Genomic DNA, 22077 nt, shown 5'->3' with positions numbered 1-22077 from the left:
ACGTCCATCCACTAATCATTGGATAAGTAAAATGTGATACATCCATACAATGGAATATTTTTTAGCAATAAAAAATGAAGTTCTGATACAGACTACAACACAAATAAACCTTGAAAACATTATGCTAAGTGAAGGAACCCAGGCATACAAGGCCACATATTATATGGTTGCACTTATATGAATGCCCAGTAAGGCAAATTTACAGAGACATACTTTATGTATCTAAAGTAGATTAGTGATTTCTTAGGCAGGGGTGGAGGACAAGTGATGAAGGAGAATGGGAACTGACTGCTAATGGATACAGAGTTTCTTTTGGGGGTATGAAGCATTCTAAAATTGATTGTAGTGATGGTCGGAGAACATTGCATACCCTAAAAACTATTGAATTATATACCTAAAATGGATGAATTGTATGGTATGTGAATTATATGTTAATGTTTTTAAAAATGAGGGAGAAAGAGACATAATGTTATTTGAGTGCAAGTTAGTCTAAGTGTGTTAGACCACTGGGATGGTCTGATTTGTAGAGCCCTGCATGTTTTAGTGTGCTTTGTATAGCACTGCCATCTTTGCCCTTACCCAGCCCTACCTCATTTTACCTATGTGTACTCACCTCTTCTACCCTCTGTTCTACAAGGAGTGCCTTGGGTCCATGGAAGGAACAGGACTCAGAACTCCTGCCTGTATGGTCTTGCCTCAGGAGATAGTTCCTTCTTCTGTGGTTAACAGGGTTATTTAAGATCATTCAATAAATAATTCTGAACATCTGTTCAATGTTATTTAATACCATTCACAATACTAGATGAGATACTTTTAGGGGCTATGTGAGATACTTTCCTGGACTGCAAATATAAATAAGATATGGTTCTTTCCTTCAAATGCAAGTATGTATTTATCTATAGTACAGAGTAAAGAATAAGTTCATAAGAGTAAATAAAATAAAATTCTATGAAGCACAGAAGAGGAGAATCAGTGACTGCATCACAGAGGAGACAGCATTTGAGCTCAGCATTGAAAGAAGAGTTAGGATTTCAAGATGTGGAGAAGGCCATTTAAATAGAATATCATAAGCAAAGGGACAGATAGAAATGTGTGTCATGTATGGCATACAGTGACTCGTTAGCTGTGACACAAGTCTAAGAGATAGACGAAACCAGTTTCATACCTTCTGACTTCTCTCAACCTCTGTGAGTACTTTAGCACACAAAGGTGACAAGAAGAAGCTATGAAGCTGATGTCCAATGTTATTATCTCTCTTCTTTTCTCCCATCTTTCAAGAGGTTAAGATCATTACTGCTTCAAGGAAGACCTTTTGTTGCTGCTGCTGCCCTTTCCTGTGGTTCTTATTTTGACATGACCATGGATCAGGAGTTTGAATCTGATTACATGTATTGTATAGTCCTTCTTAGTTCTAAAGTTACAGAGTTCTATGATTTAAAATATCTGTCAATAAAAAGATGGCAATGTGAGAAGTGTGTCGGAAATCTCCTTCCAAAACCACATATATTTTGAAAATACAGCAAATACAACTATTCCTAAGTGTGATCAGAAGTAAGAGTAAACCAGCCAGTCTACATCTGGGAAAAGTGAACATCTCATGGAAAAGGGTAAAGTAAAAAGCCTCAACCCAGCAGGACCTGAGCACTCCCCCCACCCAAGCTCTCTGGTAGGAGTAAGAGAATCAGAGTGGTGAGGGAGTGGAAGCACAGGACTGATAGATACCCTGCCCTAGCAGTCTAACCCGGGAGCACAGACCCACAGTGCATGGTGCTCTGGAGATTAGAGGGATTGAAAACCAAAGTCAAAGACTAAGACTGCAAACAGGTTCCCACAACTGGCTGCCCTGGGAAAAAAGAAAAGCAGGCATTTTAAAGGACTTCCCAACAGTCAGAAAGCTGCTAATGGGGGTTTAGGAGAGGGAACAGGTGGACAAAATCATCCTAGAACTCTCAGCCCAGCAGGTAGGGAACTTTGAGGAGCTTCAGGCACCCTATTCCCCTGGTTGGCAATGTAGCCCCAAGGTCCCTCACCGGGATAAGCATCCAGCTGCTAGTTTCTCCCCATTGGCACCTGCGTGCAAACCCACCATCCCTGCCATTGCTGCGGACCAGGCAGAGGGCAGCCCCGCCTACAGCAACAACACAGCTTAACTCAGAAGCTTCTCCTGCATGTGGCTAACCTGCGCAGACAGCAGAGACAGGCACAGCAACCAGAAGGCATGAAAGGGCTTTGCCCTCCCGGCAAACACCTGCGCCACTTGCCAGTAAAACCCACCATTGTCCTAGGCCACCCCGAGGACCACCTGCCCATGGCAGATTAGGGGATTAACCCAGAGGCTGCTCCCTGGGTGCAGTTAACTGGCACAGACAGTGGAGACAGGCACAGTGGCCAGAAAGCACGAAAGGGCTTTAACCTCCCTGCAAATACTCGTGCTGCTCACCTGCGACCCCTGCCATCACCATAGGCCAGCAAGAGGGCAGCCCCCCACCCCACGGCAGCTTATGGGATTAACACAAAGGACACTCCTGCATGTGGCTAACTGGCCAGACAGCAGATACAGGCACGGTGACCAGGAAGCAGGAAGGGACTTTGTCCTCCCAGCTGACACTGGCACCACTGACCTGCAACCACTCCCATCAATCCAGGACTATGAAAAGGCAGAAGAACCTTGTTCAATTCAAAATCCCTCAAATACCATAAAGAGATCTTGGTGAGACTGAAATCACCATTCTTCCTGAAAAAGAATTCAAAATAAAAGTCATAAGCATGTTAATGGAGCTACAGAAAAATATTCAAGACCTACGAGATGAATTCAGGAGGGAAATAGACACCTTAAAAATACAGTAATTGAAATGAAAAAAATGGAGGATTTAAAGGCAGATTAGATAAGGTAGAGAGACAGTAAATAGAATAGAAATTAGAGAACAGGTATACAAAGAAGCTGAGGCACAGAGAGAAAAAAAGGATCTCTAGGAATGAAAGAATGTTAAGAGAACTGTGTGACCAATCAAAACGGCACAATGTACGCATTATAGCAGTACTAGAAGAAGAAGTGAGAGAAAAAGGGATAGAAAGTATCTTTGAAGAAATAATTGCTGAAAATTTCCCAATCTGTGGAAGGAAATAGTCTCTCAAGCCACGGAAGTGCACAGCTCTCTCCACACAAGGGACGCAAGGAGGACAACACCAAGACATATAACAATTAAAATGGAAAAGATCAAGGACAAGGACAGAGTATTAAAAGTAGCCAGAAAGAGAAAAAAAAGACCTACAAAGGAAAACTCATCAGGCTATCATCAGACATCTTATCAGAAACCTTACAGGCCAGAATGGAGTGGCATGATATATTCAATGCAATGAAACAGAAGGGCCTCACACCAAGAATATTCTACCCAGCAAGATTATCATTTAAAATTGAAAGAGGGATTAAACAATTCCCAGATAAACAAAAGTTGAGGGAATTTACCTCCTACAAACTATCTCTACAGTGTATTTTAAAGGGACTTCTCTGGATGGAAGTGGGCCTAAGGCTAAATAGTTGTCACCAGAGAAAATAAAACCACAGCAAAGGAAGTAAACCAATTAAATACTTATCAAATGCAAAATAAAATCAGCTATCCAGAAAGTCAGCCAAGGGATACACAAAGAGTAAATAATATGACACCTAACATATAAAGAGTAGAGGAGGAAGAAAAAGAAGGTAGAGAGAAAAGAATCTTCAGATTGTGTTTATAATAGCATACTAAGTGAGCTAGGGTAGACTACAAGATAGTAAAGAAGCTGCCTTTGATGCTTTGGTAACCACGAATCCAAAGGCTGCAATGGCAATAAGCACATATCTATTGATAACCACTCTAAATGCAAACGGACTGGAGGCACCAATCAGAAGACAGAGAGTTACAGAATGGATAAAAAAAGCAAGACCCATCTATGCACTGCCTACAAGAGACTCACTTCAAACCCAAACACATACACAGACTAAAAGTGAAAGGATGGAAAAAGATACTTGATGCAAACAATAGGGAGAAAAAAGCATGAGTTGCAGTACTTGTATCAGACAAAATAGACTTGAAAACAAAGTAACAATAGACAAAGAAGGACATTACATAATGATAAAGGGGTTAATCCAACAACAACAGGATATAACCATTATAAATATCTATGCAGGGGCACCTACATATGTGAAACAAATATTAACAGAATTGAAGGAAGAAATAGGATGCAATGCACTCATTTTAGGAGACTTCAACACACCACTCACTCCAAAGGACAGATCAACCACACAGAAAATAATAAGGAGACAGAGGCACTGAACAACACATTAGAAGAGATGGACCTAACAGACATCTACAGAACACTCCAACCAAAAGTAGCAGGTTACACATTCTTCTCCAGGGCACACAGAACATTTTCCAGAATAGATCACATACTAGGCCACAAAAAGAGCCTCAGTAAATTCAAAAAGATTGAAATTGTACTAACCAGCTTCTGAGATCACAAAGTTATGAAACTAGAAATAAATTGTACAAAGAAAACAAAGTCTCACAAACACAAAAAGGCTTAACAACATGTTCCTAAATAATCAAGAAATCAATGAACAAATTGAAACAGAGATCAAGCAATATATGGAAACAGATGAAAACAACAGCGCAACACCCCAACCTCTGTGGGATGCAGTGAAAGCACTTCTAAGAGGAAAGTATATAGGAATCCAGGCCTATTTAAAGAAGGAAGAAGAATCCCAAATGAATAGTCTAAAGTCACAATTATTGAAACTGGAAAAAGAAGAACAAAGGAGGCCCAAAGTCAGTAGAAGGAGGGACATAATAAAGATCAGAGAAGAAATAAATAAAATAGAGAAGAATAAAACAGTAGAAAATATTAATGAAACTAAGAGCTGGTTCCTTGAGAAAAAAAACAAAATAGATAAACCCCTAGCCAGACTTATCAAGAAAAAAAGAGAGTCTACACACATAAACAGAATCAGAAATGAGAAAGGAAAAATCACTATGGACACCACAGAAATACAAAGAATTATGAGAGAATACTATGCAAAATTTTATGCTAACAAACTGGATAACCTAGAAGTAATGGACAACTTTCTAGGAAAATACAACCTTCCAAGACTGACCCAGAAAGAAACAAAACATATGAACAAACCAATTAGCAGCAATGAAATTGAATCAGTAATCAAATAACTACCGAAGAACAAAATCCCTGGCCAGACGGCTTCACCACTGAATTTTATCAGACATTTAGGGAAGACATAATGCCCATTCTCCTTAAAGTTTTCCAAAAAATAGAAGAGGAGGGAATACTTCCAATCTCATTCTATGAAGCCAGCATCACTCTAACAAAGACCCCATGAAAAAAGAAAACTACAGATTAATATCCCTGATGAGCATAGATGCAAAAATACTCCACAAAATATTAGCAATCAGAATTCAAAAATACATCAAGAGGATCATACACCATGATCAAGTGGGATACATCTCAGGGATGCAAGGATGGTAGAACATTCAAAAATCCATCAACATCATCCACCACATAAACAAAAAGAAGGACAAAAACCACATGATCATCTCCATAGATGCTGAAAGAGCATTCTACAAAATTCATCGTCTGTTCATGATAAAAACTCAACAAAATGGGTATAGAGGGCAAGTACGTTAACATAATAAAGGCCATATATGACAAAGCCACAGCCAACATCATACTTAACAGCGAAAAGCTGAACACCTTTCCTTTAAGGTCAGGAACAAGACAAGGATGCCTACTCTCTCCACTGTTATTCAATACAGTTCTGGAGGTCTTAGCCATGGCAATCAGACAACACAAAGAGATAAAAGGCATTGATAAGGAAGATTACTTTACAGATTGGTAATTAAGGAAGATTGGTAAGGAAGACTACCTTACAGATTAGTAAGGAAGAAGTTAAACTGTCCCTGTTTGCAGATGACATGATATTGTACATAAAAAACTACAAATAACTTACTCCAAAACTACTAGAACTAATATCTGAATTCAGCAAACTTGCAGGATACAAAATTAATACACAGACATCTGTTTCATTCCTATACACTAATGATGAACTAGCAGAAAAAGAAATCAGGAAAACAATTCCATTTGCAATTGCATCAAAATGAATAAAATACTTAGGAATAAACCTAACCAAGGAAATGAAAGACCTGTACCCTGAAAACTACAAAACACTCATGAGAGAAATTAAAGATGACACTACCACACTCTTGGGTAGGAAGAATTAATATCGTCAACATGGCCATCCTGCCTGAAGCAATCTACAGATTCAATGCAATCCCCATCAAAATACTGAAAGAATTCTTCAATGAACTGTAACAAATAGTTCTGAAATTCATATGAAACCACAAGAGACCCCAAATAGCCAAAGCAATCCTGAGAAGGAAGAATAACGCAGTGGGGTGGGGGGGATTACACTCCCCAACTTCAAGCTCTATTACAAAGCCAAAGTAATCAAGACAATTTGGTACTGGCACAAGAACAGACCCATAGATCAATGAAACAGAATAGACAGCCCAGATATAAACCCACACATATATGGCCAATGAATATATGATAAAAGAGCCATGGACAAACAATCGGGAAATGACAGCCTCTTCAACAGCTGGTGTTGGCAAAACTGGACAGCTGGATTACTGTCTAACTCCATACACAAAAGTAAACTCGAAATGGATCAAACACCTGAATGTAAGTCATGAAACCATTTAACTCTTAGAAGAAAACATAGTCAAAACTCTCTTGAATATAAACATGGTTAACTTTTTCATGAAGATAACTCCTCAGGCAAGGGAAACAACAGCAAAACTGAACAAGTGGGACTATATCAAACTAAAAAGCTTCTGTACATCAAAGGACACCATCAGCAGAACAAAAATGCATCCTACAGTGTGAAAGAATATATTCATAAATGATGTATCTGATAATGGGCTGATATCCAAAATATATAAAGAGGTCTCATGCCTCAACACCCAAAAAGCAAATAACCCGATGAGAAAATGGGCAGAGGATCTGACAAACCCTTCTCCAAAGAAGAAATTCGGATGGCCAATAGGCATATGAAAAGATGCTCCACATCACTAATGATTAGAGAAATGCAAATTAAAACCACAGTGAGTTATTAGCTCACACCAGTGTTAGATGGCTGACATCCAAAAGACAAGGAACAACAAATGTTGGCGAGGATGTGGAGAAAGGGAAACCATCCTAGACTGCTTGCTGGTGGGAATGTAAATTAGTTCATCCATTGTGCAAAGTATGGAGGTTCCTCAAAAAACTAAAAATAGAAATACCATTTGACCCAGGAATTCCACTCCTAGGAATTTATCCTATGAAAACAAGATCCCAGATTCAAAAAGACATATGCACCCCTATGTTTATTGCAGCACTATTTACAATAGCCAAGAAATGGAAGCAACCTAAGTGTCCATCAGTAGATGAATGAGTAAAGAAGATGTGGTACATATACACTATGGAATATTATTCAGCCATAAGAAGAAATCAAATCCTACCATTTGCAACAACATGGATGGAGCTAGAGGGTATTATGGTCAGTGAAATAAGCCAGGCAGAGAAAGACAAGTACCAAATGATTTCACTCGTATGTAGAGTATAAGAACAAAGAATAAACTGAAGGAACAAGACAGCAGCAGACACACAGAACCCAAGAATGGACTAACAGTTACCAAATGGAAAGGGAAGGAGGAGGATGGGTGGAAGGGAGGGATAAGGGAGAAAAAGGGACATTATGCTTAGCACACATAATGTAGGGGGGGCACGGGGCAGGCAGTATAGCACAGAAAAGACAAGTAGTGACTCTATAGTATCTTACTATGCTGATCGACAGTGACTATAATTGTGTATGTGGTGGGGACTTGATAATAGGGGGAATGTAGTAATCACAATGTTGCTCATGTGATACCTGACCATAAGATTTGATAACACTGATACCTTAATAAAAAAATAATAATAAAATAAAATATCTGTCAATAAATCAGAGATTTAAATGCAAAAAATGGAACTATAAAACTACCCAAAAATTCATGGGATAGAGCTTTTTCTGAGAAAAAAAATATACTGTAAACGAAGTCAAAGTTCAAACAATCTAAGAAAAACACTTGCAACACACATACTAGGCAAAAGGCTAATTTTCTTAATATTCATTAATATGTCAATGACAGAAAGATCACTAATTGAATATTGGTGAAGCATACAACCAAACAGTTCATAGGCAAAGAAATAAAGTGGCCTATAAATATATAAAAAGACTCACAACCTTGCTCATAATAAAAAACTGCAGACTAAACTACGAGAAGATTCTATTTCTCATCCATTAGAGTGGCAAAGATAAACTTTTATTAATGCCTGTGTTGACAAAGGTATAGGGAACAGGCAGACAGTACTTACTGGTATGTAAATTGTAGAAGTTCCTTGCAGAATAACTTAGTGATGTTTTCATCATTTAATATATATATAGTGAAATATTTAATAAGTGTGCCAATATTTGCAACTTAGGAATTTATTTTAAAATGGACTGATAGATGGATAGTAATGTGATGAAGAAGTATAGTAAAATGTTAATGATACCATAATAACAAAAATAGTAATAAAATAAAATATCTGTCAATAGATCAGAGATTTAAATGCAAATAAATGAAGCTATAAAAGTACCAAAAAATTCATGGGATAGAGATTTTTAATAAAAGTTTCTGAGAAAAAAATATACTGTAAACAAAGTCAAAGTTGAGTCCAGATGGCATGTTTACTGGTATACACTACAAAATTCTGTCATTTTTTTATGTTTGTTTGAAAATGTTCATCATAAAATGTTGGAAAAAAGAATATGCATGAATCTGTAATTCAGCAATTCTACTTCTAAGAATCTACCTTGATATACTATGTACAAAGGTATAGATGTATGTGTATATGTCACTGGCTGAGATGCTGTTTTTCCCAGGACTGTGTCTCAGAGACAATGAAGAATGAAGCCAACAGACAAAAGAATGGAGCTACCAGCAAGCTTTTAACAAGGAGTGTAAAGAAAACGCCTCCTGCTAATCAGGAGGGGCTATTAGGGCAGATGCCAGCAAGGCTGCAGTATCTAGAGTTTATAAGCTTGGAGAAATTTATATTACTGCATTAATTATAGTGATGAAATATTAGATACAAACTAAATATCTTTCAATAGGGAACTAGTTATATGAATAGTCATTCAGTGGAGTGCTATGTAACCATTAAAAAATAAGGTAGATATATTTAAAATGGTGTCCAAGTTACACATGAAAAAAGCAAGGTGCAGTATAGTATACTACTCTTTGCATAATTTTTATATATGCATAATATATCTCTGAAAGGTTACAGAGGAAACAACTAAGACTGGTTTGTCCCAGAAGGAGATTTGGCAGGGTGGGTGTGATGTGATTCTGGGTGGAAGGCTTTCACTTTCATTGTATACCTGTTGGTATTTCTCTTGCTAGAGATGGGTGAGGGGAAAGAAAGAGGTGATAGAAGAGAATAAGGTTTTAAACAAAAATGGATCATATTGCACATATTGGAAAGCAGTATAGCATCTTTACTATGCTTAGAAATTCAGTCTCTGAAGTGAAATCGAAATTGATAGTTGAGTTCTGGTTCCACCATTTATATTAGTTACATGACCTTAGACAAATATTTAACCTTTCTAAGCCTCATGGAGAGAAATAGAGGGAGCCACCTCTTAAGTTGTAAAAATTAAATTGTTAATTCATGCAAAACACTCCATTTGTATACTATAGCTATCTTTGTATAACTTATATTTAGAATAATTTTCATTATTTTCCAAAAATATGGTTTTAAGTTCTTAAAATCATAATCTTTATCTACTTCCGTCTTAGCATTGAGACTGCCTCCAACTCGTTTTGAAATATTTGTCCTCCTTTTTCCAGATTCCTAGGTTTGCACATTATAAATTAGTTGCCTATAGAATTAGGAATCTGAGACTTCCTCTTAAGACCTACAAATAACAATTAAAATTCTTCCATTTTAAAATATGGTGGTATCTCGCTTAGTTGAAGACTAGTCTAGGATTGATCTGTGGTCTTGTCTTTATGGTTGAGGAATCAATGTGCCTCCCATTATTCCTAAGCAGGAGTAGGAATACTTGGGAATAGTGTGGTCAGTTAGTCACTATGACTGCCTATAATGCCTATAGCAATAATTAATTAGCTCTATATCTTTATCCTCTCTTTCCAGGACTTCATATCATCCACAGCCTAGATGAAGTCAATTTCATACAGAACCTTGTGTTTTACATTGAAGCTGCATATAAAACTGCTGTAAGTAATCACTTTGGAATTTATTTTAATCATATGAATGTTTGAAAATATTGGACAGCCCATTTCTTCTCTTAATGCTGCCCCTTATAGTGAACCACTCTATAAGGCTTCTGGTAGAAATTGCCTTTAGCCTTTTTCTTTACCAAGCTCTGTCATCCTCTGTGTGCGTTCTTCCCAAGGGAGTTCGAGAGGCAAGAGAGTGAAGATGCTATGCTTCCATTCTTCTCAAACTCTGTAATATCTCATGGTATGTATTTGGCTATCTGGGACTAAACTGTGGTATTATTTTAATGGTTTATGTTCTTAAATGGAAACAGGAAGACTAGGGAATATTATGGACCAGTTAACTACTTAGAAATAAAATTTAGTCATGTTTTTAATATCATCTGTAAACATTGATTCAGTGCTTACTATACAAAAGTATTTATTTGTCTTTTCAACTACTATATGAAGTATGTCTATATTAAATCATAATGTATTTCCCAGGAATCCCTGCTCTTCATTGCATGATGTTCATTGTATTATAAATGGCTGTCATAGTAGTACAGATTTTTTTTTTAGTTGTTTAGTTTTAGTTGTTTTTTAGCTGTTTTATGTGGGAGGGTAAATCTGGAATCTGTCACTCCATATTTGCCAAAAGGGTAAGTCTAACATAGACATATACAATATAAACAGACATTATTTGTTGAATGATCACTTTGCCTTCTGATACCATAGGCCTGCTGTGGTCTAGGGCACAAGTCTGGGTTCTCTGGCCTCTCCATTGCAGCCAAGGGTTGCAGCAGTAGAATGAACAATATTTATGCCTTCTAACACTCTTTGCTGAACAAACTAGGTTTGTGGTAGGTGAGGCTAGTTATGGGATAACTATGGCTTACCTTCCTGAAGCTTCACTTTAACTCAGAGAGTTGACATGAAACGTAATTTAAGGTAGATACAGAAATAAATATGGAGGGTGTAAGTGTATGTGCATGCACATGCATGTGTGCACATGGCTATTTCCAAGTTCTGTTTAGTGAGAGGGCCTAGAAACAATAACACCACAGTGACAATGAATACCAGTGCCCAGGTCCTGGACTGTAACTATCATTCTCTAATAAAAGAAAATAGGATTCATTGTAGAAGTGTTTGATTCCAGGGCTAGGGCAAGGAACATACAAGGTAAGACTGGAGAATCTTGTAATGACAGAAACTGAGGAAATGTTCAAAAGGGAATGGTGCATGTCAGAAGGGCACAGCACCCAACCTGAAGAATTCCCAATGGACAAAGCTGGAACAATTGAAGCAACAAAATAAATAATGATAATATTTTATTATAACCCAGAGAATAACTTAAATACCCATAAGTTCATACTTATCTAATAAGTTACAGAATAAATTAATGGGAGGGAAAGGACAGCTCTTTCTAAGAGAGGAATTGCAATTAAGTTTGTGAAGGTATGAAGGAACTAGAAAATCAACACTGAAACACTACTGTGTTAACTGTTGCAAGCAAGATTCACTAATGTATGCCAAGTTTGTGGGTAGATGTTTGAGCAGAAACAGGATGTTTGCAAAGTCATAAAGTATCTCTCTCAAGTTATTTATTAATTACAAAGGGAAAATAGTAACAGTAGAATGGAGAAACTTTGCAGACACCACTTTAACCAACAGGTGAAGGTTAACATCACCAGTCACCAGACATATCAATGTCACGAATACCATGATATGATGCACCGAGAGTGCAGCATAATATCTGTAGTATTCTTGCCAAAAATGCATAACCTTAGCCTAATCAAGAGAAGACATCAGGCAAACCCAAACTGAAGAAAATCTGCAAAATACCTGACCACAGATCTTCAGAAAGTGCTCAGGTCATGAAAGACAAAACTTGAGAACTTGTAACTGATTGAAAGAGGCTAGAGAGGCATGACAAATATAGCATGGTATTCTGGATTGAATCCTGGAATGGAAGTGGAAAAATTAGTGGAAAAACGAGTGAAATCCTAATAAAGCCCATATTTGCTTACTAATGTTGAACTGATGTTAATTTCTTAGCTTTGACGATTGTGCTATGGTTATTTCAGGTGTTAACATTAGGAGAAGCTGGGTGAAAGGTATATGGGAAGTCACTGTACTATTTTTTCAACTTTTCTGTAAGTCTAAAGTTATTTCAAAATAAAAAGGTTTTAAAAAACAATTTTAAATGTTATCTTTATGTTATGGAAGAGCCATATAGAGCTATGGTAAGAATGTAGGCTTTGTAGTGAGAGTAAGGCAGTAAGTGAGAGTAATTTGGGCTCAGTCCCTAATTACTTCTTAGCTGTGTGACCTTGGGTGAGTCACTTAACCTCTCTTTGCACCTCAGTTTCATCATCTATAATATGTACGGATTAGGGAAGATAATAGTGTAAAGTGTATAGGTTAGTGCATGGTACATTGTTAATGACAATAGAGAGTAAAATTAGAGTGGATGTTTAAGATATAATACTGCGGTACTGTTTAGGCTTCATCTTCTAGATTCCCTAGGTATCTGCTTTGATAAAAAGTTTGGAGAAGTACCTTTCTTCATGGACTGAGTTACAGTTCTTTGTCCTGATCCAACTGTAGAGGAGTCTTCCAACTTCATGAAGGCCCCAGTGAAATTTAAAACAATTGAGAAAATACTTTTAGGGAAAACCCAACTCATTGACATGTCCTTAATAAGCACTGTTGATACATTGTGCACTGTTGGTGGAATGTAAATTGGTATAGCCAGTAAGGAAAACAGTATGATATTATCTTAAAAAGCTAAAAATAGAAATACCATACGACCTAGTAATTCCACTTCTAGGAATTTACCCAAAAAAAACAAAGTCACTAATTTGAAAAGATGTATGTACCCCTGTGTTTATTTTCACCATTATTTACAATAGCCAAGATATGGAAGCAACCTAAGTGTCCATCAGTAAATGAATGGAGAAGGATGTAATAAATATACACAATAGAATATTACTCAGCCATAAAAAAAGAATGAAATCTTGCCATTTGTGACAACATGGGTGGACCTAGAGGGTATTTTGTTAAGTGAAATAAGTCAGACAGAGAAACACAAATACCATATGATTTCACTTACATGTGGAATCTTAAAAAGTAAAGTAAACAAACAGAAATGGACTAATAAATACAGCGAACAAACTGGTGGTTGCCACAGCAGGGAGGGAATTGGAGTGAGAAAAATAGGTGAAGGGTATAGAGAGGTGCAAACTTTCAATTATAAAATAAGTCACAAAGATGAAAAGTACAGCATAGGAAATATAGTCAATAAGATTGTAATAATTATGTATGATGACAGATGGTAAATATACTTACCATGGTGAGCATTTCATAATGTATGTAATTGTTGAATCACTATGTTGTACACCTGAAACTAACATAATATTGTATATCAACTATACTTCAATTTTAAAAAAGCATTCTGGGTAAACATGTATGGCAAATTAGCTACTACATGTGCCTTTTATTCAAGGGCTGTTCATCTAGTAAGCATTTAGTAATGACTTGCTAATGGTATGCTGCTTTATTTATTCCAGGACTTTGGGATATGGGAACGTGGAGACAAGACCAACCAAGGGATCTCAGAATTGAATGCCAGTTCAGTTGGAATGGCAAAGGTAATTTTCCTTGCTTTGTATCAAGTGTGGGGTAAAGAACTCTGGTACACATTTGCCAGAGATAAAGGCTTAATGTGTTTGTAGACCATTATCAATTTAACTGTTTTTTAAACCACAGGAAAATTCAGATTCTCCCATGGAACTATGAACATGTGGCTAAAGACTTCTTTCATAAGTTCCAGATTTGTGTATCTAATTGCTTTGGTAGCATATCTCTACTTACATATCCCACAGGGACCTCAGAGAATATATCTTAAACTAAGCTCATCATCTCTACCGTTACAAAGAAAAACAAAGGGAGAGAGAAGTGGAAAAGATGGAGGAGTAGGACTAGGGCAAGGTGAAAACCTCCTCCCACATACACACTAAGGAAGCAACCACAGCAAATACAACTAACCCTGAGAATGATGGGAAGACTGCAGAACAGACCATGTACACATGGCGAAGAAGAGAGGACCACATGGAGAAGGATAAATGGGCAGAGCCATGATCGATTGGGACCCAAGCACTTCCTCTATCCCAGCCCTGGGAGGGAGAGGATAAATACTCAGGAATCCAGCACACTTGGCCCTGGAGATCTGCTCTGGGAATACGAATCCACATTGCACTGGGCTTTGGTGCTTAATGGGGCTGGCATCAGGGAGAGCTGGAGCATAGTGAGGGGTCAAGACTCCTGTCACTTGTGGAGGACAAGCACACTCTGTCAGTCCTGCTGAAATTCAACACAGAAGTAGCAGTTTGAAAGATTTACCAGCAGCAGGAAGTGTGCTAGAGGGGCAAGGGTCAGTGGGAGCTCCCTCCAGAGGAGAAAGGGTGGGTGGACATTGCTTTTCAAGCCCTTCCTCAACTGAACTAGTCAGATGCTTATGGGAGCCAGCTCCAAAATGCCCCATCTTTCTTGCTGTCAGCTCAACCCCATGGAGGTGCTCCCCTGCATACCTGCCCCACCTGACCTGTTCAACCCAACAGGGGTCCAATTTTGCTGACTGACAGGCAGAGGGTGAACACTTCCCTGGCTCTCCCAGCTCTCCCCCAGCTCAACTAGCCAGACACATGCAGGAACTAGCTCTGAACTCTCCAGCTGCGCTATTGGCTCAACTCCAATACCCCATGGCAGCCCTGCCCTTCCCAGAACAATAGGCCCAGCAGTGATCCACCATTATTGACCAGCAGAGGATGTCCCTGACCACAACAAATCCCAGCAGAAGTGCCACACATCACACAAAGGGCGCATAGCAGGGAGCTGTTGGAACTAGCCACTTCTAACAAACAGGCACAAAGGCGGGCCCCTCCCACAGCCTACCAACAGCAATTGTGGCTCAGCCACAAAAGAGAAACAGGCATGGGTGAGCAAGGAGTCTGCAGCTTTTGGGCAACACAGGACACCCACTTCATAAAGCCATTAATTTCAAGACCAGGAGGCATAGCCAATCTATCTAACACAAAAGAAGAAACACAGAAACCCTGATAAAATGAGGAAGCAGAGGAACATGTTCCAAACAAAAGAAAAGATAAACACCATAAAAAAGTGCTAAATGACATGGGAATTAGCAATCTTCTTGCTAAATAATTAAGAGTAACAGTCAGAAAAATATTAACTGAACTGGGGAAAAGATTATTTCAGTGAGAACTTCAACAAAGAGGTAGAAAATATGAAAAAGCCAATCAGAGCTGAAGAATACAATAATTGTAGTGAAAAATTCAATAGAGGGAATGAATACCAGACTGCTGGAAACAGAGGAAAGAATAAGTGTGATGGAAGGTAGAGAGCAACAGAATAACCTAGCTGAGGAACAGAGAGAAAAAAGAATTTCTAAAAATGAGATGCTAAGAGAGCTGTGTGACAACTCTACTCGAAACAATATTTTCATGATAAGGGTCCCAGAAGGAAAACAGAGAGACAAAAGACTTGAAAGTCTCTTAGAAGAAATAGTAGCTGAAAACTTCCCCCAAGCTGGGGGAGGAAATAGACTTCCAGATGCTGAAAGTGCAGAGAGCACCTGTCAAGAGGAATCCCAGGAACACAACACCAAGACATACAGTAATTATAATGGCAAAGATTAAAAATAAAGAGAAATCTTAAAAGCAGCAAGAGAGAGGCAGATGGGGTTGATGAGCCTCAAGATGTCTGAGTAGGAAGGCAAGGTGGAAACCTCCTCCCACACACAGACAAAGGAAGCAACTACAGCAAATACAAGTAACCCAGAAAACAACCTGAGGACTACAGAACAGACCACCTACACCTGGTGAAGAAGAGAAGCCCACACAGAACAGGATAAAGTGGCAGAGCCATGATCGAGTGGGACCAAAGCCCTTCCCCTATCCCAGCCTGTGGGTGGGAAGAAGAGGAACTGAATGGAAAGGAGATAGGCACCTAGGAACTCTGCACACCTGGCCCTGGAGATCTGTTCCAGGAACACAAGTCCACCTTGCACTGGATTATGGTGATTAGTAAGACTGGACACCAGAAACAGTTGGAACACTCTAGAGCCTGAGACACTAGCCCCCTGTGGAGCACAGGCATGCTCCCACTGGTCCCACTGAGACCCAATGCAGGGGAAGAAGTTTGAAAGACTTGCCAACAGTTGGAGGGGAGCCAGAGGGGTGAGGGTTGGAAGGAGGTATCTCTGCAGGAGATACGGCAGGTGGGCAATACCTCCCTAGCCCTCCCTTGGACCAACAGGTGGTGTACTTTCAGGAGCCCCAGACACTACATTCCCCTCACTGGTGGCTCAGCCCTGAGGCACTTCTCTGGGCACCCCAATGAGTCAGCCCACTTGGCCAAGCAGTATTGTACTTTGCTTCCTGACAGGCAGAGGGAGATTCTCCCAGGTTTCTCAGCCCTGTTTCCAACCAAGTTTGGAGGTACCTGCAGGAGCCAGCTCTGAGAGCTCCTTCCTTCCCATGGGTGGCCAAGCCTCTTGCTATGTGCCTCACTGCTGCTAATGGGCACCAACATGACTTGCTGCAGCAACTGTGCACCACTGGCATGGCCTACCACTGAACAACTCACCACTGCCACTGGCCTACATGCCCCTGCACCCTCATACTAAGGATATCACCCTGCCTTTGGGAGCCCACTCACCTTCCTACTGGGCAACTCACTGCCACAGTGTATCCCTACACCCTCCCATTGGGTGATTTACTACTGCTCATGTGCACCCTAGTACCCTCCAGCCATGTGGCTTGCCATCACTGCAGAGCACCCACACACTTTGCAACCATGCAATTTGCCACCACCATGAGCCCGGGCACCCTGCCATTGTACAACTCACCATGCGACTGCCCCACCCACTCCATTAACCCAGCAGCCCTGCCATACTGCAGGGCAGGCAGAGGTGGCACCACCCAAAACTATCCCAATGGAAGACACTGCTCTGATCACAAAGGGCCATCTGAAGCAAACTGCCATCCTTAGCTTACTGAGATAAACAACTGCCAGCAGATAGACAGAAAAGCAGCCCCACGCATTGCCTACCAACAGCAGTGGGGCTGCACAGCAAAGGAGAACTACACACTGGAGAGGAAAATGTCCTGAGCTTCTGGGCACCACAGGACCCCTTCTTCATATAGCTATTACTCTGTAGACCAAGGAGCCTAGCAGACCCATCCAGTACAAAGGAAGAAACACAGAAACCCTAATAAAATGAGGAGGAAGAGGAATATATTCTAAAAAAAACTACATGATAAGACACCAGAAAGAGGGTTAAATGAAATGGAGATCACCAATCTTCTTGATAAAGATTTCAAAGGAAAAGTCATAAATATGCTCAATGATGTGAGGAAAAGTATTGAAGATCTCAGAGAGGACTTCAACACAGGGATATAAGAGTTGAAAAAGAGCCCCTCAGAGCTGAAGAATACAGTAACTGAAATGAAATATACTTGGGAGGGAATGAATAACAGATTGCTGCAAGTAGAGGAGACCATCAATGAGATAGAAATTAGAGAACAGGAACACAATGAAGCTGAACAACAGAGAGAAATAAAGATCTCTAGTAATGAAAGATAAGTGAGCTATGTGACCAATCCAAACAGAGCAATGTTTACATAATAGGGGTATCAGAAGGAGAAGAGAGAGACAAAGGGGTAGAAATCCTCCTTGGTGAAGTAATTCTTGAAAATTTCCCCAATCTGAGGAAGGAAATAGACACTCAGATCATGGAAGCACAAAGAGTCTCTAACAAAATGAACCCCAGAAAGACAACACCAAGACATATAATAATTAAAATGGCAAAGATTAAGCATAAGGAGAGAATATTGAAGGCAGTCAGAGAGAGAAAAAAGATTACTTATAAGAGAAACCCTTCAGGTTATCAGCAGACTTCTCAGCAGAACCTTTATAGGCCATAAGGGAGCGGCATGAAATATTTAATGTATTGAAAGGGAAGAACCTATACCCAAAGAATTCTCTACCCAGCAAGGTTACATTCAGAATTGAAGGAGAGATTAAAAGATACCCAGATAAATGAAAGTTTAAAAAATTCACTACCACTGAACCAGCCTTATAGGTTATGTATGCTGAGTGAAATAAGCCAGGTAGAGAAAGACAAATACCATATGATTTCACTTATATGTGGAACCTAAAACAAAATGAACAAAACAGCAATAGAGTCATAAACACTGAGAAGTGACTGGATGTTACCATGGGGGAGGGGTTGGGTGGGTGGGTAAAATAAGTGAAGGGAATAAAGAGGCACAAAATCTCGATCATAATATAAATTAGGAACAGGAATGAAGTCAGCATAGAGAACATATTCTGTAATGTCTTTCTGTGTTGACTTATAGTAACTACACTAATTGGGGTGAATATTTAATAATGTATATAACTGTTGAATCACTATGTTGTATACTTGAAACCAATATAATATGATATTTCAACTATACTTCAATAACAAATATCAACAACAACAAAAAACAAACAATAGAAGGCTTTTGCTCCTTCCATATACTGGTTAACAAAGCTTGATATCAGGGAACCATCTCTCAATCCTCTACCCCACACACTCAGTCCTGCTTCATGCATATTGTTATCATTATCATTATTGCTATGTTTTCACTTGGCTCCATATTTTCCTTCCTACTGCTACTACCATAACTCTAGCTCTTATCTTTGGAGACAGGAAAGAAGGCATAAAATAGGATAGCAAGAATATGATCAAACCTATACATTCTAATGACAAAGGTACATTACTTCCTTTAAGGTTCTCCTACCAAAAGGCAAAAACACTGATTGATTTAAAATTTTAAAAAAGGAAATCCAATCTATACCACATATAGGAGCTCTAACATAACAAATCGATACAGAAAGATGAAAAATAGAAGGACGGGCAAAGTCTGGCTAGCATAAACAAAAGACAGCACTAGTGAATATGTGGCTATCAACTGAAGTAGAACTCAAAACAAAAAGGGAACAGAAAGAACAAGGAGGGTCAAGATAAAATTATAATGAGAAAGTCTGGCCTGGAATGTAGTTTCAATTTGTACAGGGCAAAGTATATCCAAAATACAAGACAAAATATGAACAGTTATAAGGGGATAATTTAACAAAAACCGTTGCCAGACTATGATAATGAAATAAAACAAAAATAAGGTCATAGAAAACTTAAACCATATAGCTAATATGGTCGAGTTAGTAAATGTTTATGGAACTTTGTACCTATAAAATGTTTATCCACTGGGTAAACTTTTTCTTTTTAGTGTATTTTTTAATTACTTTAGTGGTACAGATAGTGAGTTTATTTTTTAAAAATAAATCCTACTATATTTACTTTGGTGTAACCTAATTTTTTTAATTCAACAATCTCATATTTCACCAAACAACATAACCAAACATCCTTCCACATCATTTCATATAGATAGTCTAGTTCATTCTTTTCAGTTGGTATACAGTATTTAATAATTCCTCTATTGATGGAATTGCCTCTAATTTTTACTTTTTAGATAATGCTTCAATGAGGATCTTTGTAGATACATCCTGGTGAACTTGCACAAATATTTTTGTAGGATAGATTCCTAAAAGTGCAATCATTGGGTTAAGGCATATACACTTTAAAATTTTCCCCAAAATAATTTTCACCACCGTACACTTTCCCAGATAAATGCCATTATGTGCCATATTTGCCATTTTCCTCAAACTCTCACCAACTCTGAATATTATCAGTATTTTTGAATAGTTTGACTTTTAAAAAATTTTAATCACTGAAACATTTTATTTTACTCCTGATTTTGAAGTCATTTCAGACTTAGAGAAAAGTTGCAAGAATTGTGCAAAGAATTCCCATATACCCTTATGTTCCACACTTGTTAATATTTGCTTTATCTTTCTAATTACACACATACATACACATACACACAGGTTATTTTTTCTCAACGAACTGAAAGTAAATTGTAGACATTATGCCCCGTTTCTCCTAAATACTTCAGTGTGAATTTCTTCAAAGTCTCTTCCATAACCATGGTACAATCATCAAAATCAGGAAGTGCATGCTGGCATTATACTGCCACCTAATCCACAGGCCTCATTCAAATTTCTTTAATTGTCCCAATAATATAATTTATGGGAGACACACACTCACACACACACACACACACACACACACAAGTTGTGATCCAGGATCCAAACCAGGATAACATGTTATGTTTAGTTCTAATGTCTCTTTAGGCTCCCTTAATCTGAAATAATTTCTGACTTAATTTACTTTTTATGATCTTGGCACTTTTTGAGTATAGGCGAGTTATCTTATAGAATATCCCTCAGTTTGATTTTGTGTGCTGTCTCCTCATGATTTGATTCAAGTAATGCATTTTTGGTCTGAATACCACAAAAATGATGCTTTGTTCTCAGCGCATCATCAGAAGTACATGAGGTGGATTTGTCCCATTACTGTTGATGTTAAGTTTGAGGACTTCATTAAGAGGGTATCTGCCACATTTCTCTGTTGTAAATTTGCTATTTTCTCTTTTGTAATTAATAAATATCTTGTGCTTGGACAACTTCTGCTTATTCTTTAGATCTCAGTTCAGACATCCAGTGAGGCTTTCCAGAACTACCTGCTATCCCAAAGACTAAGTCAGTTCTGCCTCACACTTGATGAACAAATAAAAAAAATAACTAATACTTACTTGAAAGAATATTCAATCTTGTTAGCATATTAATGCAACAGATATACCATCTTTTCTATCGAATTAGAAAAAAATTCTAAGAAAATACTTTGTTTGCATTAAAGAAGCTACTGTCATACACTGCTTATGACAGTTATATTGGTACAACTTGCACGAAAAGCAATTTAGCATTATGTCTTAAAAATTGTTCATACCCTCTGACCCAGTGATTCTGCTTCAGAGAACAAATGCTTAGAAAACAACTCCAAATGAAAACAAAGAATTATTCTGTTAGTTCAACACCATTTAAGCATATGCCCTGCTATGTGCTAGGCATTGGTGAAAACACAAACCCTGACCTCGAGGAATTCATAATTTTAGCAAGAGATGTTTATCAAAGTTCTGTTTCTAATAGTACATAATTAAAGGTAATCTAAATTTCCAACTTTGGTAAAAGGTTTAAAGAAAACTTTATTACAGCCATATAAGATAATATTATGTTGAAATAAAGTGATTTAATAACATGAAGATACATTTATACTGTAGTATCCTTAACTGTATATCAAATGTGAGCTCATCTATTGAAAAATATGCAAAGAAAAAAATAATAGGAAATGTGTCAAAATGTTAAGTGATTCTTTTGGGGTGATTTTTTTGCCCTTTCTGTACTTTTCTAGGCTTTCAAAGTATTTTATAAGGAATATGTTATGTTTTTAATCAGAAAAACAAGAAATTAACAAGTAAATTCTATGTTTTAAAGAAAACATGGTAACTCATCTTTTGCCTCTGTGACTAAAACTTTTGTCTTTCTGTCAAGCATAGTGTCTTTATAAGGCATTCACTTCTCTATGGAAACTCAGCTATATGGCAATATCTAATAGTTGTTGCATTTTAATATCTTGTATCCACATGACTTCTAGCATTTCTCATGTGCTGGTATTATATTTGTAGCTGTCCTGCCAAAAGAAAGGTTTACTATAAATTCATCTGTG

At 38.1% G+C, this 22077-nt stretch overlaps 1 protein-coding gene across 5 annotated transcripts in view; it reads left to right on the top strand.

Annotated features, from left to right (window-relative positions):
- The window catches only part of PHKA1 (phosphorylase kinase regulatory subunit alpha 1), a 149135-nt gene that overhangs the window by 17714 nt on the left and 109344 nt on the right, over positions 1-22077 (top strand). For 4 of the 5 annotated variants that reach the window (XM_057495520.1, XM_057495518.1, XM_057495517.1 and 1 more), the window contains 2 exons: positions 10267-10349; positions 13901-13981. In XM_057495520.1, the coding sequence (XP_057351503.1) occupies positions 10267-10349; positions 13901-13981 (164 nt within the window). The remainder of the gene's footprint in view (positions 1-10266; positions 10350-13900; positions 13982-22077) is intronic. The other variant, XM_057495519.1, reaches the window with a different exon arrangement.

This window comes from Manis pentadactyla, chromosome X (genome assembly GCF_030020395.1).
Source record: "Manis pentadactyla isolate mManPen7 chromosome X, mManPen7.hap1, whole genome shotgun sequence".
Lineage (NCBI taxonomy): Eukaryota > Metazoa > Chordata > Mammalia > Pholidota > Manidae > Manis > Manis pentadactyla.
This window is presented reverse-complemented; position numbering and strand designations above follow the sequence as displayed.